Raw genomic sequence first — 17,603 nt, forward strand, 5'->3', positions numbered from 1 at the left:
AAAAAAAAAAAAAAAGAATAGAAGCTACAAGCTAGAAATAAATTAATATACAAGCAATTTTTATTCATTGATTTATATTAATCAATCAAAATTTAAATGAGTCACCTAAAATTGAATAAGCATAGAGGAGGGATACAGTTATGAGTTTACATCATGAAAAATACCCAAGAATTAGATATATGAAACTGATCGTTAACTTCTCTTGAAAGTAAACATGTATACATATCATGAGCAAAAATACAAAACACATAATCTCTGACAAACCACCTCTGCAAATCTGCATATATATGCTTATGCATAGAAAAGCTATATAAAGGCTCTAAAATAAACTTAATAGTCACCCTTTTTCTTTTATACTTTGATTAAAAGCTAACTTTTTATTACAACTCTTAATAAATATTAATTAAAATAATTCACTGACCAATTTATATACTGGAATTATTTGAGGCCTATTGGAAATGTTATTTTAAAAATGTCTGTTGCTTTAAAACCATTTAAAATTTTAAAATCATAATATTTTCTGTATTAAAAAAGACAAAGGAGGTAAACTCTTCAATTTCTCTTCAATTATCAAATAATAACTTCTGTTTATGACCCATCGTGTTGGGTCTTCAGATGTCAGGGTTATTCACTGAACCCTGACTGTTGCACCTTAGAGTAGCGAGAATGAAGGCCCCTGGAATTATAGCCATGACACAGCTTTTGATGGAAACTATAAAGGAGCATACAGCCTCTGTGTGTAGCTCTGCAGACCTCAGTTACAGAAGTGAAATATCTCAGATGTGCCCTGTCTCAGTTTGTAATTCTAATGCTGTTTACACAACCTTTCATCCATATATGAATTTTGATATTACCGTGTTCCAAAATGGTCTCTAAAAGATCTAGAACCAAATGCATTGGGTTAAAAGTCATTTGTCTTGACAACTGAGATATAAAAATGGAGATCAGGTTATTAGAAACCTGGTCTCTGTGACTCTTTTATATAAAGGGCTGATGAAAAATCAGTTTTATATGCCCATGAAGCAAGCGGTTTTGTATATTTAGATGAGGGAGGTGGGTTTACAGATTCATCCCCAAACAAAATAAAATATTTACCTTGTTGAGAATATAGACTTTAAAAGCATTTTTTCCTTACTATATCAAAGTGAATGTTTTATACAAGCCACAGAAGGAAAAGACATAATGAACATCTGTGAAATTAAAAGCGAATTACTTTCTGCAGCCTTGACTAAACATCCACTGTAACCTAAAGAGAATGTGTCTGAGTGTACTTGACGTCCTGAAGAATACTATTATACTATTAAAATGCAGATGCTGGTTTCTATCATTTGTAGGTATGAGAACAAAGCTAAATGCAAAAGAATATGCGTAAACTTATTTCTTTAAGACTATGAACTCATTTCTTTCAGACTTTAGTTCTTTTCCTGTAGGGGTGTAGGAGAAAGCAAAAAACGCAACAACAACAAAACCCAATTATTGGCCCTTTTCAGTATGATAGGTACAGGTTGCCAAGGGGCTGTAGTAAAAAGACATAAACAGGCAGACCTGGATTTCAGCCCAGCTCTTATGTAGCTGTGCAGTGTTAAGCTTATCACTTAACCTTCCTGAGCCTTAGTAAACTGGGGTAATACTTACCTCGAAGGTTTGTTACATGTAATCTTACATGTTGTATGTGTTCAGTACATGCTAATGGTCATGCTAACAGATGGAGTTGATTATTGACGGCATTAAATTAGACCCTATGAAACTGACATTTTTGTAGATTAAAAAATGGCCATACTTCAGATCTCATTGTAAGGTGGTCCCCTCTTAGGAGCCTCAAGGGCACTGTTACAGTGGGGCCGCAGCGTAGACGGCAAGGTCAAATTCCTTGGTGAGTTTTCAGTCGATGGTCAGGGATGGCCATATTCATCAGTGACTAGTTTATAAGATGCTGAAATAACATCCACAACCATGGAGCTCGGGTCTCTTCAGCTATCCCACTGCCTACTGCCTACACAGACAAATATTTTATGTTTCACCTAAGTTAGCATATTAAACTCACTGCATTTGAATGGTTACAGCACTGTTCTAGAGTCACAAGGGCACAACAAGAATGGACACCAGCACACCGTTTTGCCCGCCCTTTTTAATAACATCAGTAACATAGGCAAGCCTGTCTAGACTTTTGATGATCCATGTACTCTCCTTAAAGCTCTATTTCAAGGTGCTTTCCATATTGTTGATTTCCTTCTGTCATAGGCAAGCCTGTCTAGACTTTTGATGATCCATGTACTCTCCTTAAAGCTCTATTTCAAGGTGCTTTCCGTATTGTTGATTTCCTTCTGTCACTCTCCTTTGCCCTTGAGGCAGGCGTTTCCGGAAATTTCCACTCAGCAGGATGTAGAGGAAAGGGTTGATGCTGCTGCCGGCATAGCTGAGACAGTTGGAGAGGCAATAGCCCATATAGAAAGCCAGCGTGGGCTGCTCTGTCTGTGAGTTCACCAGTTGTATCACGTGATAGGCGGCAGCACTCAGGATAAAGACCGCCACCAGCACCAGCACCGTCTTCGTCAGCTTCATCACCCTCTGCCTTGGAACACTGGGACTGTAGCTGTAGCGGAAACATCTGGAGAGATAGGACACAAACAACCACAGAAATTATGGGACAACAATGTCCCAGAGCTTTTTGGACAGTTCAGAATGGCTATGTAGTGAAATGTGAAGCTCATTTTTCTTCTTACTTATTTGGAGCACTGTGAAAATACTCTTTTTCAGCCCTGTGAAAAATTGCCTGAATTTTCCAAAGCTGGAACATTTCGAGAAACAAAATAAATTACATAGCAGTGAATTATAATCCAAAGTATCAAATAAAGATATATGAATCTGTACTGATATAAATGATTGAATAACATGGGAGAGAAGCGACAAACCTTCTTTACAGAAAAATTCCAAATAATATATGTAGATACTCCCCTTTCCAGGAGACACAGCTTAATTCTCACCCTCCTTTCCCTCTTGACTCGTTTCCAAATAATGGAATAGAGAAAGGGATAAGTAGTCATTTTGAAGTGAAGAAACCTCGTAAACACTACCTTAACCTTAGAGTCTCATCGTGATACGTTATCAGACAAACCGAGACTGGGGGACATTCTACAGGATACCTGACCAGTACTCCTTAAGTACAGTACTTAAGACTACAAGGTTATGAAAAACAAGGAAAGAGTGAGAAACTGTCACAGACCAGAGGAGACTGTGGCGATGTGTCAACTAAATGCAGTGTGGTCCCCTGGATTGAATCCTGGAGCAGAAAGAGGACTTTAATGGAAAAACCAGTGAAATCCAATATAGGGTAGAGTTTAGTTAATAGTGGTGTACTAATGCCATTATCTTTGTTTTGACAAATGCAACATGGTAAGATGTTAATGGGGAAACTGGAGTGAGGAGTATATGGAAACTCTCTGTACTACTTATGCAAGTTTGATGTAAATTTAAAATTTTTCTAAAATAAAAAATACTTAAATTTCCCAAATTTCATCATGTTATGTCATATTTAGACATTTACTAGAAATTTCTCTGGGACATGACAAGCAGATGAATAAGCCTGGGAAATGGCAGCTGAAAATCACTCTAAGATAATGATTCTTCTGCAGTTCATCAGAGTAGGCACCATCATTCCTCTAACTTATTGCATTTTTAGGGATAACTGGACCATATGAACTTTGTTTTATAAGATGCTCTTAGCATTTCTGAGAAAAGTGTTGGGAGCAAAGTGATCTGATTTGGAGAACTGTTTTAAAAGGGTTCAAGCATCCTCTCCAGCTGTCGATGTCATAATATTCCATATGATTCCATTTCAACCTTCTCACCTGTGATACATTTAGAAGCTAATTTTTGTCTATAACTGTGGTTGCTTCTCTTTCCCATTCTAAATAGACCACTCTTTTTTTTTTAAAATATAATAGTGTTTATTTATTTTTACTTGTTGACAGTTTGCTTTGTTTATTTATTTATGGCTGTGTTGGGTCTTCTTTTCCGTGCGAGGGCTTTCTCTAGTTGTGGCAAGCGGGGGCCACTCTTCATCGCGGTGCGGGCCTCTCACTATCGCGGCCTCTCTTGTTGCGGAGCACAGGCTCCAGACGCACAGGCTCAGTAATTGTGGCTCACGGGCCCACTTGCTCCACGGCATATGGGATCTTCCCAGACCAGGGCTCAAAACCGTGTCCCCTGCATTGGCAGGCAGATTCTCAACCACTGCGCCACCAGGGAAGCCCTAGACCACTCTTTAATAATGTAATAATTCCAAAGAATTTAAAGAAGTCAGAAAAAATGTCATGGGCCAATAGAACACCTAAACCTTTGGTACCAGGGTTTGCCACAAATTTAGACTAATGGTGGTTACATTTTTCACATATTCTTTTTTTTTAAATCTTCACAGTGTTACATATGGTGTGTGGGGAAACCCCACAATCTTGTCTTCTCAAAAAAATACAGTAATTTATTCTGAAGACAAATTTTAATAATGATTTTTTAACCTAACATGTTGTATAATCACTGACTCATTTGAACAACTTGGTATGTACAATTTCAAGTGGAAAATAATTTAGATTTATTCATATAGTTTTAGAGACAAGTATCATTAAAGGTCCTTCCCAAGTTTATTGTCTTTAGGTAAGTCTTTGGTTTTATTTAGTCCTAATTAACCTTGTTCTATGTATTCAAATATTAATGAGATCCTCCCCCCCTACGCTAAAAAAAAAACCCACAAAAATTAAAAGGTTATAAAATATACACAACATCTAGGATATTTACATATGTACACAACTCTGCAAAATGTACAAATAAAACATTTAAATAACAATGTTGATGACAAATACAAAATTATTCTTTAAGCAGAGTCTTGAGTTCTGTTTACATTTTTATGAAACCATTACATCAGTGATTACAATATTTATCACTGAGAGATCCTCAAATAGCTGCTTCAGAACATGACTTATTTTCAGAAAATGCCTTGTAGAGACATTAATGCCCATATGTCTGAGCTTGGCATGTTTCAAGTGACTAATGCTTAAGCTTCTACTGTAGACATCTTAGATCTCTGAATTGTTCTTTTAACAAATAAAACAAAATAAGGCATACACTTACCATCTGGCAACCTTATTCTGTTGATACATCTCCCAGGTATAGCATAAAATTAAAATATAGCACACCAAAATCAAGGGCAAAGGGAAAAAGAAAGCCGTTGTCGTCAAATACAGAGTATACCTGTAAAATGAGAGAGAAGACATGACTGTTACATTCACAACGCTAGGGACTTTTACAGTTTATGATTCTGTGATTTTTCAGGGCCCGGAATAAAAGTGCTTGGGGGAAAAGTTAAGGCTCTCTGGGTACTTTCACATACAGAAGGTCCGCTTTTCATTATTCATAGACAACAACTCTTCTCTAGCCAGCTCTTCTCAGTAGCCAATGCTACTGAGTACTGCAGAGTGGGTGAGGGTGCTTATTACCATTATATTTAGTGTTATTAACAACAACAGGCAACAGGTGGCATTTGTTATGTAGTAGGCACTATTGAGGGTGCTTTACATATTTTAACCCATTGAATCTGTGCATCCCCAGGAGTACAATGCCATTAGCATCTTCATGTTACGGAGGAGGAAACTAAGGCACAGAGGGGTTGAGCGGCTTGCCCAAGGTTACTCAGCTAGTAGGTGGCAGAGGTGAGATTTGAACCCAGATACTCAGGCCAGCTCCAGAGCTCACGCTTGTAACTGAGACTCCAGATGGTCTCTCAAAGGGCACAGAAGAGGACCTGTTGTCAAATCAGCCAGTCATTTTCTCAGTGCTCCGCCAGGGGGAACCCTTGGGTGGGCCAACTCCATTTCTGCCCAGATACCGGGTATCCTCCTTCCGGGGCAAAACCCTTATGTGGAAGAAGGCAGCTGGCATTGGGTGGGTGTGGACTGGGTGGCAGAGAGAGCGCTCCGGAGCCAGAGGGCCTCTGAACGTAGCACACTAGTCCCAGTCTCCGTTCACCATAAGGACTTAATTCTGGCAGGAACAACAGAGGCCAGAACCTCAGAATATCCCTTACCATAACCAACCGAAAAGAGCAGAAACAGCTGTCGCTGCAAAATAGTCTCTGTTTATGTGACACAGGCCAAAGTCATGTAGTCATATAGTGAGCTTCAGGTCCTGCCCTCCTTTCAGACCGGGGTGCGGCCAGGTTAATTTATCAGCCCACGGTGATTAACTATCATTTCACCTTTAGATGAGCTGGCGCTTTCTGTCTGTGAGTGGAGCCACTGCTGTTGTGAGAAATAATGAATAAACAATCATGGTATCGACGTTGCACTCCTCTGGAGATTTTTTTGTTGCTGGATTCGTAGCCTTGCTGGGCCTCTACCTCCATCCCTCTCAGACTGTGTCTATGTGATTCAGAAATGACTCATCTATTTGACAAGTGGTAGACTGGGAAAAAGGGATCTGCCAGACTGACTTGCCATAATGTATGTAAAAAGCACCTAGCACAGTACCTGGCCCTTAGCAGGTGATCGAAAAATCTTAGTCAGAGATTCTAATGCTGTGTTCAAAATTTCAATCAGAAAAATTTCGACTTAATTTTTCTTTTCAAATTAAGATGTAATAAATGACTGTGTTGGTTGCTGTATTAGTTTCCTAGAGCTGCTGTAACAAATTACCACACACTGGATGGCTTAAAACAACAGAAATTTACTGTCTCACTGTTCTGGAAGCTGGAAGTCTGAAATCAAGGTGTTGGCAGGGTTGGTTCCTTTTTGAGGTTTTGAGGAGGGAGTATGGGCTCCAGGACTTTTCTCCTAGCCTCTGGTGGCTTCTGGCAATCCTTGGTGTTCCTTGGCTTATAGACACATCACTCCAGTCTTGGCCTCTGTCTTCACATGCATCCTCTCTGTGTCTCTTCAAATCTCCCTCTCCTTATCAGGAACCAATCATCGGATTTAGGGCCCACCCTAATCCAGTAAGACCTCATCTCAACTTGATTATATCTGCAAAGACTATTTCTAAATAAGATCGTATTCACAAGCACTGAGAGTTAGAACTTGGATATATCTTTTCGAGGGACGCGACTCAACCAAACTCCAGCTGCATATTGATAAGGTTTGAGTCTCATAACTCCTAGACCCTTTTGGAAAGTCTGCCCCTCCTTTGATTGCTGTGCTCCTATTGAATCTGGCTGCCATGGATCTTTAAAATCCACATTTAAATATATTTGCACCCACTGACGTTACATGATTAAACTCAGAATCTTCTTCTAAAGGTTACCCTCTCCTTAAAATCAAACTATCAACTTGATGGTGGGAAGCAGAGAACTAAGTGGGGAGACCGGCCCGAAGAGGATCCCCAAGGACACTCTTCGCGGTTGCTCACGTGTTGACAAGGAGGATGAAGCACTTCAAGATTTAATTCAACTCTATTTTTCTTAAGTTTTAACAACCTACCAGAGTACATCGTCAGGGGATGTTAAATCAAAAGCACAACTCTCAACGCCGTCATTAAATCTGATGACCTTCGAGTAAACCCAGTCAGGCAACGCAAGAATAAAGGAAGCTGCCCAAAGGCCCAGATTGATGCGGCTTGTCTTGTACCTTGTTCTCCAACTCGTCAGTCTCGGTTGGACGAGAGCCAAGTACCTGCAAAGCCGGTTAAGGAAAGGTTTGGGAACAATCAATAAAAGCACTGAGCTCCAAGGATGAAAGGTTCATGACAAGAGTAAATTATTAGTATTATTATCCTCCCTGAAGCACACCTCTATCAGGGTGAAAGAAAGTTATATTTTTTAAGAGCTGGATGGTACCTGTAGAGAAAACAATTCTTGACCCCGTAAGTCTGAATAAACCACTCACGGATACACAGCTGTCACTTACATGAAGACCCTGAAAATGGTAAGATTCTGCTGTGCAAACTTTTTCTTTACAGAGGTGCTTCCCTTGCACAAGAGGCTCTGGAAAACTTTGTTTCTGAATGGGGATTTCCTCCAGGAGGGCAGGACAGGAGGGAGGGTGTACCAATGTGGGACAGGAGGGACGGTGGCAGATGTAGGACAGGAAAGAGGAAAGTGCGTTGGCTGGTGGGAGAATCCCCAGCAGCATGAGATTCAGGCACCTGGGACAGACATTTTGCTCAGATGGCTTTAGAGTTAGTTCCCCAGGCTCTTGGAGGCTCAGTTCACAGAAATCACAGTGAGAATTAACAAACGTGACTAGCAGACAATACAAATTCCTCAGGAAACGTAGGCTGGAGGGGGGATGTGGACTAATTTCATGGGGAAGGGGTTCTCTCTTTTCTTTTTTTCTATTTTGATCCAGAAAAAAGGATAATCATTAATCAAACTTGAAATCCTGATATATCAAACATATTTGGTCCTCCAGCAAATCCAAGAATAATTTTTCAGACACAGCTGAAAGCTAAAGCATGAAAAAGAGAGTTCAGATCCAGAGGAGATACTTGAGAAAACACAGTTTTGCTGGCAGTCGGGGGTGTAGGAAAGCAGCATTAGTAGATAATAAACAAATGTCAAATGTGGTCAATGGTCCTTTAATTTTCTCCAAGATTTTGTAGAGCTACTTAATGAAGATTTATGAAAATGGAAAATTCTCTGTCTCCTTGCTCTTTCAATTTTGCACAAGAGGTAGGACGTTTTGCACTCACTTAGGGGACCCCTTGCCATGCAGGGACAGGCTTGTGACCCCGGGTGCCTCAGCCACCCCTCCTTCCCCACACTGCACCTGCGTTACCTGTCGCTAAGGAGAGAAAGCTCCCTTCCCTTCCTGCTGAGGAAGGGAATGAAGTAGTGATTGTACAGCAATCCTGCCATCATTCTGTCTGGGATTAAAGATGGAGTCATGGCATCAATCGGTTAGGGAATCTTCTCTCATCATCTCCCCAACTGAAAACCCTTCAATGGCCTTTCTTTGTCTTTTAGATAAAATTCAGAATTCTCACCATGACCCTTGATGTCTTTCTCCCTCCGGCCCTCCCTGTCACTCAGGCTGAAGTTTGTGCCAGCCTCTCCCTGGCCTTCATTCAAACTCTGTCTCTTTCAGCGTCAGGTACATGCTGTTCTACCCGCCTGGCAGGACGTGCCTCTCCTTCCTCCTGCTTCTACTGTGGGTCCCCATTTAGGTCTCCCTCTCGGAGAAGCTTCCCCTGACCACTCGCTCTATACGAGGGCCCATGACTATAAATGCGGATTGTGGGGCAACTCTACTTTTCCTTCTAGTAGGTATCATTGTGTGGAAATACATATTTACCCCTGTGGCTCTTCACGGTGTAATGTCTGTCTACACCTCTGGAATGGAAGCCCCATGAAGGCAGGAGCCTTGGCTATTAGTTTAATGCTGCTGTGTCTCCTGTGTCTGGCATCGTTCCTGTCATACGGTCTGTGCTCAATAAATATTTGTTAAATGAATGAATGGGGAATTTTGGCTCCTACTTACTGACTTTGTTGTTGTTCTAGAAAATTTACTTACGAAAGTAACCACTAATGAAAGTCTAGGTAGCTTTCACCTAGAGGCAAATATTTTTCATATTTTGGATGTTTATAGAATTTTTTTGTATTGCTTTAAAGGTAGGAGCCCTCTCTTAAAATATTCCACACACTTGCAGTTATTAATTAATCAGAGAAAGAAAAATGGGAAACACTTGAGTTTTATGATCCATTAAATTGACAATTCAAATAAATGTATAAACAATAAGGCATACTGGTGGCACTGACATTAAGTGCTGGCATTACAGAGAAAACTTCATTTCTGTTTTACAGAATTATAGATTTTGTTGAATTTTTGTGAATTTAGTAGAGTTAGAACTGCAAGAAATGACAGGGGCTGGGGGAAAGTTTCAGTTTTACAAAATCTTTATTTGTCTCTGGCCACGTGATCCTCTAAAGTGACGGCAGGGAGAAAGATAAAGGCCTGAGTGTCTTAATTTGAAAGTAAAATTTTAGCATTCTGTGTCCATAAGGTTAAAAGAAAAATACACACTATTCAGTTGTGTAAGATACACACACACACACACACACACACATACACTCAGAAAAAACCTGTGAACATTAGGAAATGTTCTGTGGTCTGTTCTAAGGCAGACAATGCGCTTTCACTTTATTTGCAGTAAGAGGTTTACCGAAGGGGTACAGTTTCCCCTCTTTAAAGAAAAAGCCGATACTCTCCTGCCTTCATGGTATGTACATGGTATGAAGAAGATTTTCTCCTTCTGAGAATGGGATCACGATGGTGAGGACTATACTTTAGGTTGCTTTTCTACAGTGGTTCCTGCCCCGCGCAGGGCTCTGGTGTTGGAACCCTGGCAAGCTCACCAGGCTTTACTCCACACACCATCAGCATTGGCGGCATCAGCTGAACTAACCAGGTCGACTTACCCAGCGTGCAGATTAAAAAATGTGAAGCTAAGTATAAGTTGAGAAGTATACTCTACATACTTTGATAATTCTTTTGTAGAAAAGCAGCAGGATATAAAAACTGCATTAAACATTACCATCATTATTCACGTCTGAATAATAATGATCCAGGGAATGATTTATATGGACCCCGCTATTCCTTTGTTTATCCATCTGAAGAACTGCTCATCCCTTCCTGACCCCAAAGGCCCACTTGGAAGGGTAAGAGAGGCAGAGCTCAGGAAAGAGTCCTTGATGGACTCAGGGAAATTTAACACAGCCCTCAAGACTGACATTCACTCATTCATTCATCAGTAGTTTTTGAGCACCCATGTGCCAGGCATTGTTACACAGACACTAGTGTAGTGACCAAAGACCCTGCCTTTGTGGAGTTTACATTTGATGGCCAGGGAAGGCTAGACAAAAACAACACACATGCATATCTTTGTACACGAAATATATTAACATATGTAATATATTCGAAGCAAGGGAGAAAGAAAAAGTAGATCAGAGCAAGGGGGACCAAGTGTGCTGGGTTGGGCTTGGGGTGGGAAGAAGGTGGATAGAGATTTCAAGTGGGTTGCTCTGTTGTGCTTTCTACTGTTGTCTTCAGGGCTTGTTTCTGTTTGGGGAATGCTGCTAAGAGCAGTTGTGGAGGTCCTTGCATCTGGGTGATGCAGGGCACATCCTAGCTTGCATGCTTCCTAAAGAAACCAGGTGGTGAGGTAGTTGCCAGCTACCTGCCATCTCCAGAGTTGGACAGCCTGCCTCTGAACTGGGCTCCATCACTCACTGGCTCCACAGGCTCTGGCCGTCACCATTATCTCCTTGAATAACATTAGCTTACATGGGTGGAGAATATGGCTTTGGCATGTTCTGGGATACAGTCCAACAAATTTCTAATGATGTAAATGGCAGTATTTGCATTAACCAATCATAATGATGAGTATAAAGGATGGTCCTCCTGGTACTCTGACTTCTCTTCATAGCTGTTTAAGAGCCCACTACTCCACTGATTCCTTTAAGCTGCTAGGTGATAACAAGGGTGTGTGAGACATTGAACTTACCAGAAAGAGCCCTAGACAAGGAGTGAGGAGACCTACTTCAGTTCTCAGCTCTGCCACTGACTCTCTATGTGCCTTTAGCAAATCCCCTCACTTCTCAGGACCTCTGCTTCCTTCTTGCAAGAATGATGGGTCGTGGTGGGGCATTCATTCTGGTCTCCAATATTTCATGATTTTATGGTCTTTTTTTTTTTTTTTTACATCTTTATTGGAGTATAATTGCTTTACAATGGTGTGTTAGTTTCTGCTTTATAACAAAGTGAATCAGTTATACATATACATATGTTCCCATATCTCTTCCCTCTTGCGTCTCCCTCCCTCCCACCCTCCCTATCCCACCCCTCCAGGCGGTCTATGGTCTTTTTTTTTCTTGCAGTCAATTGTAAATAAAACTGAGATAGAAAAAATGATTGGGAAAAAGGAGATGTTTAGTGTTTTAAGTTTTCCATGAAAAAATTGACCTCTGTGAAAGTTGGAAAAATATTACCTGATCTGTCCTACAATGAAACAAACAAAGGAAGAGGAACTTTGCTATTACAAACCAGCACTGATGTTCCTTAAGTTGGGATGACCTTGGGGAAGTACAGGCATCTCTGAATTATGTTAATATATTTCATAGTCTCTTCACTTACCTGTCCACACTCATTACAGTCATGATGGCACTACAGGCAAACTGGTTGCAGGTATCCAGGGATGTGATGTTGGTGCAGAGAGGCCCCCCAAACACCCACTCTCCTCCCCGGGCCCACTGGTGAATAAGAAAAGGCATTCCCATGATGTGGACCAGATCAGCCACAGCCAGGTTGCAGATATAAATGTCAGGAATTGTTTTTTTTCCTGGACCTGAAAGAAATGGAGGGAAACCCGAGGATTGACATTGAAAGTACACACCTTTAATTTATGCCCTCTCTTACAGATTTTCAACTGCTAACATTATTTTAAAAGTTAAAAGGAAACTGTCACAAATGCACATATGAATGCTTTGTGTATATGCAGACGTTCTGAACTATTTGATAACTAACTGCAGTGGTTTAAAAATATGCCCATAACTTCTTTGATATTGCTTTCAAGAGCGGGGGCCTAGGGCTTCCGTGGTGGTGCAGCGGTTGAGAGTCCGCCTGCCGATGCAGGGGACACGGGTTTGTGCTCCGGTCCGGGAAGATCCCACATGCAGCGGAGCGGCTGGGCCCGTGAGCCATGGCCGCTGAGCCTGCGCGTCCGGAGCCTGTGCTCCGCAACGGAGAGGCCACAACAGTGAGAGGCCCATGTACTGCAAAAAAAAAAAAAGAGCGGGGGCCTAATTCCCTCCCTTTGAGTGTGGGTTGAACTTAGTAACTCACTTCTAACGAATAGGACGTGGTGGAATTGACAGTGTGACATTCAAAATTTGGACATAAAGGAATGGTGGGGTTTTCTCCTTGCTCTCTCGTATCACTTTCTCCGGGGGAAGCCAGGTGCCGTCTTGTGAGGTTACTCAACAGCACTGTGAAGAGGTCCATGTGGAAAGGAACTGAGGCCTCCTGCCAACAACCAGTACCAACCTGCCAGACCTGTGAGTGAGCTCCCTTGGAGTAGATGCTCCATCCCTAGCCAAGCCTTTAGATAGTCCTCTAAAGATGGACAGACAGCTTGACTGCAACTTTTTGAGAGACCCTGAGCCAGAACCACCCAGCTAATCTGCTCTTGGATTCCTGACCCTCAAAACTGTGTGAGAGGGACTCCCCTGGTGGCACAGTGGTTGGGAGTCCACCTACCAATGCAGGGGACACGGGTTCGATCCCTGGTCCAGGAAGATCCTACATGCCGCAGAGCAGCTGAGCCCGTGCGCCACAACTACTGAGCCTGCGTTCTAGAGCCTGTGAGCCACAACTACTGAGCCCGTGTGCCACAACTAATGAGCCTGCACACCTGGAGCCTGTGCACCGCAACAAAGGGGGGCCGCCACGATGAGAGGCCCGTGCACTGCAGTGAAGAGTGGCCTCGCTCGCTGCAACTGGGGAAGGCCCGCGTGCCGCAGTGAAGACCCAATGCAGCCAAAAATAAATAAAAATTAAAAAAACAAACAAAAAACTGTGTGAGATAACAAATGTTGATTGTTTTAAGCCACTAAGTTCTGAAGTAATTTCTACATAGCAACAAATTATACCAACTCTAAACTCACTCAGGCAAAAGACTTTGTCTTTACCTATCCCTAGCACCAAATATAGCTGAATAGGGAAAATAAATGTTTCCATCTTGCAATGCATTTTTTCCCCCACTGAAGCTGTAAGTTCAAATCCTAACTGAGGCCATTGTTAAAACAAATTTTGACCATTACTTAGAAATATTCCAATAAAATTTAACTCAATAGAAAAGACTATTAATTAAGACCCTGAAATCCAGAGTGTGGAGTAGAAATCTGAAACGAGTGAATTGGTGGAGGGCACTGAGAAACATCTCCTGTCAAATGTTGGGGGAAGTGAAGGCAAAATAATTTTCTGAGAGCAGAAATTTAAAATTCAGTTACTCCCTATCTTCAAGGAGTTGGGGCATTCAGTAATAAACAGGTATCATCTTTATCTGGGAGATGCTGTTTATTAATTGAACAAACGTTTTATTGAGCAGCAATTATATGTCAGGCATAATATTGTGCTTTGGGCTGCAAAGCTAAATCACCTAGAAAGTCTAACATCAAGGAGCTTATAGTCTAGACGTGTAATAAATGATCACATTATAATGTGATGAAAGAAAGCTAGAGAAAGCACAAGGAGCGCATACAAATGGGCCTCTACACCCTCCCCTGGGGGCAGTCAAGGCAGATTTCTTGGCAGAAGTGACCTCTGTATTGAGGACAGATAAGAATTTAAGTAGCACATAAGAATTAGCCCTAAGATTGTGCCACAATTATTAGTTCACCCTGGATCCAGGTCTATTGCTCTGTTGTTTGGAAGCTAGTGTGTGTCTTCATTATTCAGGGACTGCAAATTCTACAGCCTGTGAACTTCATATTTAAGCCATCAAAGGCTCGTGTGAGGCGTCAGTCGGGGCCAGGATATTTTACCCAGGCCGTGGCAGCACACACTATATGGGGGAGTTACTGCTGTGAGTCCTTATTCAGCAACCACACTTTGGGCATTGTTGATGCAACTAATACAGCAGGTTGGTTCCTTGTCCCCAGGACGTTGGTGGCTCAGATCAGAAAGACCAAGAAGGAGAAGAGACTTGAAAAAAAAAACATGTCAACCAAAAAAGATGCTAAATGACTGTCCTTGGTCTCTAATCCTCGTCCTCACCAGACCATTGGGAGTAGGAGATGGAGAGGGCTCAGGGGAGAGGAACTGATATTAGAGGTCAGCTGGAAGGAGTTCCACGCTGAAAAACAAAAACAGAAGCAAAGGGACTTCCCTGGTGGCGCAGTGGTTAAGAATCCGCCTGCCAAAGCAGGGGACACAGGTTCGAGCCCTGGTCCAGGAAGATCCCACATGCCATGGAGGAACTAAGTCCGTGCGCTACAACTACTGAGCCCGTGAGCCACAACTACCAAAGCCTGTGTGCCTAGAGCCCATGCTCCACAACAAGAGAAGCCACTGCAATGAGAAACCCGCTCACTGCAATGAAGAGTAAGCCCTGTTCGCCAGAGCTAGAGAAAGCCAGCGCACAACAACGAAGACCCAGCACAGCCAAAAATAAATAAATAAAAATAAATTAAAAAACAAAGCAAAAACACAATAATAAAAAATCCTGTAAATCTTTGCCTATTAAGTAGATGTTATTTCCATTTGAACTGGGGTATAAACCACAAGTGGTTGCTTAGGTCCTAACTGCAGCAATTAGATCCATGGCCCTTGCTCTCCTCCAGGTAGGCACCCATCATTTACTGATAATGAATTATGGAAATTCCTTTGTTGAGGACAGTGCATGCCATTAACTGGAAATACAAAAGAATAAAATAAAAGTGTTTCTACATGATACTCTGTATAGCAAAAGAGAATTCTGAAGCAAATGATATATCTATCTGGGCATAAGGTACTAGGGTAATAAAACTAACACATTATATTTATTATTACTTTTTTAAACTGAAAGTGACTGCATAGAAATTAAAAATAATTAAATAGAAATGGTAAAATTTCTAACTATACCACTTGCATTCTTTTCTTAGGTCTAATTTATCTTCAGATTTCATGTTGCCAGACTTAATTAGATTTCTGTCTCTCATGAACCAAACATTAAAAAAAATATGTAAATCAGTGATCATTTCAGCTAACGTGTTTTTCATATGGTTAATATGGCCATATCTAAATGCTATGATAAATTAAGGTATACCACAATCCCATACAATAAATGATAGAGTTGTTACAAATCATACTTTGGAAGAATATTTAATCAAATGAGAAAGTACTTATTAAGTAAAAAAAAAAAAAAATCAACTATGTACGTAGTATGACCCCAAATTTATTTAGACATTTGTCTAAAAACATGCTGAAATAATATGTCACAGTAATCCCAGTCATTATCCACTTGGTAGTAGTAGTATGACTGATTGCGACTTTATTCTTTGTATTTTTTAATGTTTAAAAAGATTCTATTAAAAACATGTTTACCTTTTGCAATCAGAAACAGCGATATATGCAATGGGTTAAATAAAACAAAAAATATATATATAACCCCACACAAGCAGAATGATGCCTTGCTGATCAGCCTACTCTCAAGCCCACTTTTCACCGTTCTGCACTTTGTTCCTAGGTCTTCTTGCCAACTGGCTTTTGTTTTGTTTTGGCCAATAGGAAGCACTATTGGAGGGAAATTGGAGGGTAAGATGAGAGGAGAGGCCAGGGTATTTCCTTCCCGTCTCTGCTGTTGGCATCTCTGGTGGTGGCTGCATCCCGCCCATGGCTCCACCTTCCTCCTGCAGTTCCCGCTCCATGGTCCCAGATCCCACTGTGGCTACAGCTCCCACCAGGCAGCCCAAACTTCCAAGATCTGTAAAACCACTTTTTTTCCCTCCATTCAGCTCAGGGCCAGGAGAAGGGTGGTGGTGTTGGGGCAGAGGATGGTGGTAGGACATGGTAGTACCTTCCTAATTTTGTTTATCTCTGGATTGCCTCACGTGTCCTTGTTTGGCATTTAACTCTAGTTAAATTATATTCCTATTGTGAGTGTAAAAATTAATAAACAGAAACCTCAATTAAAATGGAGTCGGGAGGCCAGAAGTGGGGAGCTCTCATGCCCTACGATAGCAGAGATCAACAGAAGAAAGACTTCTTGCCTGGCAGGAAGAATTGATAACTGGAAACGTCAGACTGATGGTCACCTCTAAACAGAGGGTTCTGTGGATGGCTCTGCAGGTTATATTAATAGAAAAATAGTTTTTAAAAAGCAGTCTAGGGCTTCCCTGGTGGCACAGTGGTTGGGAGTCCGTCTGCCGATGCAGGGGACGTGGGTTCGTGCCCCGGTCCAGGAGGATCCCACATGCGGCGGAGCGGCTAGGCCCGTGAGCCATGGCCGCTGAGCCTACGCGTCCGGAACCTGTGCTCCGCAACGGGAGAGGCCACAACACTGAGAGGCCTGCGTACCGCAAAAAAAAAAAAAAAAAAAAGCAGTCTAATACAATTTTATGAATGGTGTGTGTGAGACTAATTATGATGAGCTCAGGTGTGTGTACTGTAAAGCAGGACATTGCTACTTGAATAAGCAAAATTGCATCTAAATGACAATCCACACAATGAATAGCTAGTGGCCATAAAACATCTTCCCTAATCTTAAAAATAAATAAATAGTCTAACATCTGACCATGTGGTTTCAAGGCAATAATCTAAATTTCTGCTCTTTTTTATTAATACTTATCTTCCTCTTAATTTTCTGTTCTCTTTTACTTTTCTATTCAGTTACTTCAAACCTTAAAAATCAACTAATATAAATGTTAACTTTGTGTTTTTGTTATGCTGAAATTTGATGCCAAAATGTATGTAAAAAATTAGCAAGAGAGTTATTTTCAGGCAAAACAGCTGTACGTGACTGACGGGTTGAACTCACTGAAGAATTTCATACAGAAAAACAATTACAGTCAGTGACCTCATGTTGTTTTTTTTTTATTTTTGAATTTTATTTTATTTAGTTTTTTATACAGCAGGTTCTTATTAGTT

At 41.2% G+C, this 17,603-nt stretch overlaps 1 protein-coding gene across 1 annotated transcript; it reads right to left on the bottom strand.

Annotated features, from left to right (window-relative positions):
- Window positions 1-2,280: 2,280 nt before the first annotated feature.
- On the bottom strand, window positions 2,281-16,525 carry MCHR2 (melanin concentrating hormone receptor 2). Its single transcript, XM_029223525.1, has 5 exons — window positions 16,183-16,525; window positions 12,114-12,324; window positions 7,464-7,655; window positions 5,125-5,244; window positions 2,281-2,593 (listed from the first exon to the last, which is right to left on the bottom strand). Exons 1-5 carry the CDS (start codon window positions 16,523-16,525, stop codon window positions 2,281-2,283), a joined length of 1,179 nt encoding a protein of 392 aa, XP_029079358.1.
- Window positions 16,526-17,603: the final 1,078 nt, after the last annotated feature.

This window comes from Monodon monoceros, unplaced genomic scaffold (genome assembly GCF_005190385.1).
Source record: "Monodon monoceros isolate NGI ecotype Baffin Bay Population unplaced genomic scaffold, NGI_Narwhal_1 Super_Scaffold_15, whole genome shotgun sequence".
Classification (NCBI taxonomy): domain Eukaryota; kingdom Metazoa; phylum Chordata; class Mammalia; order Artiodactyla; family Monodontidae; genus Monodon; species Monodon monoceros.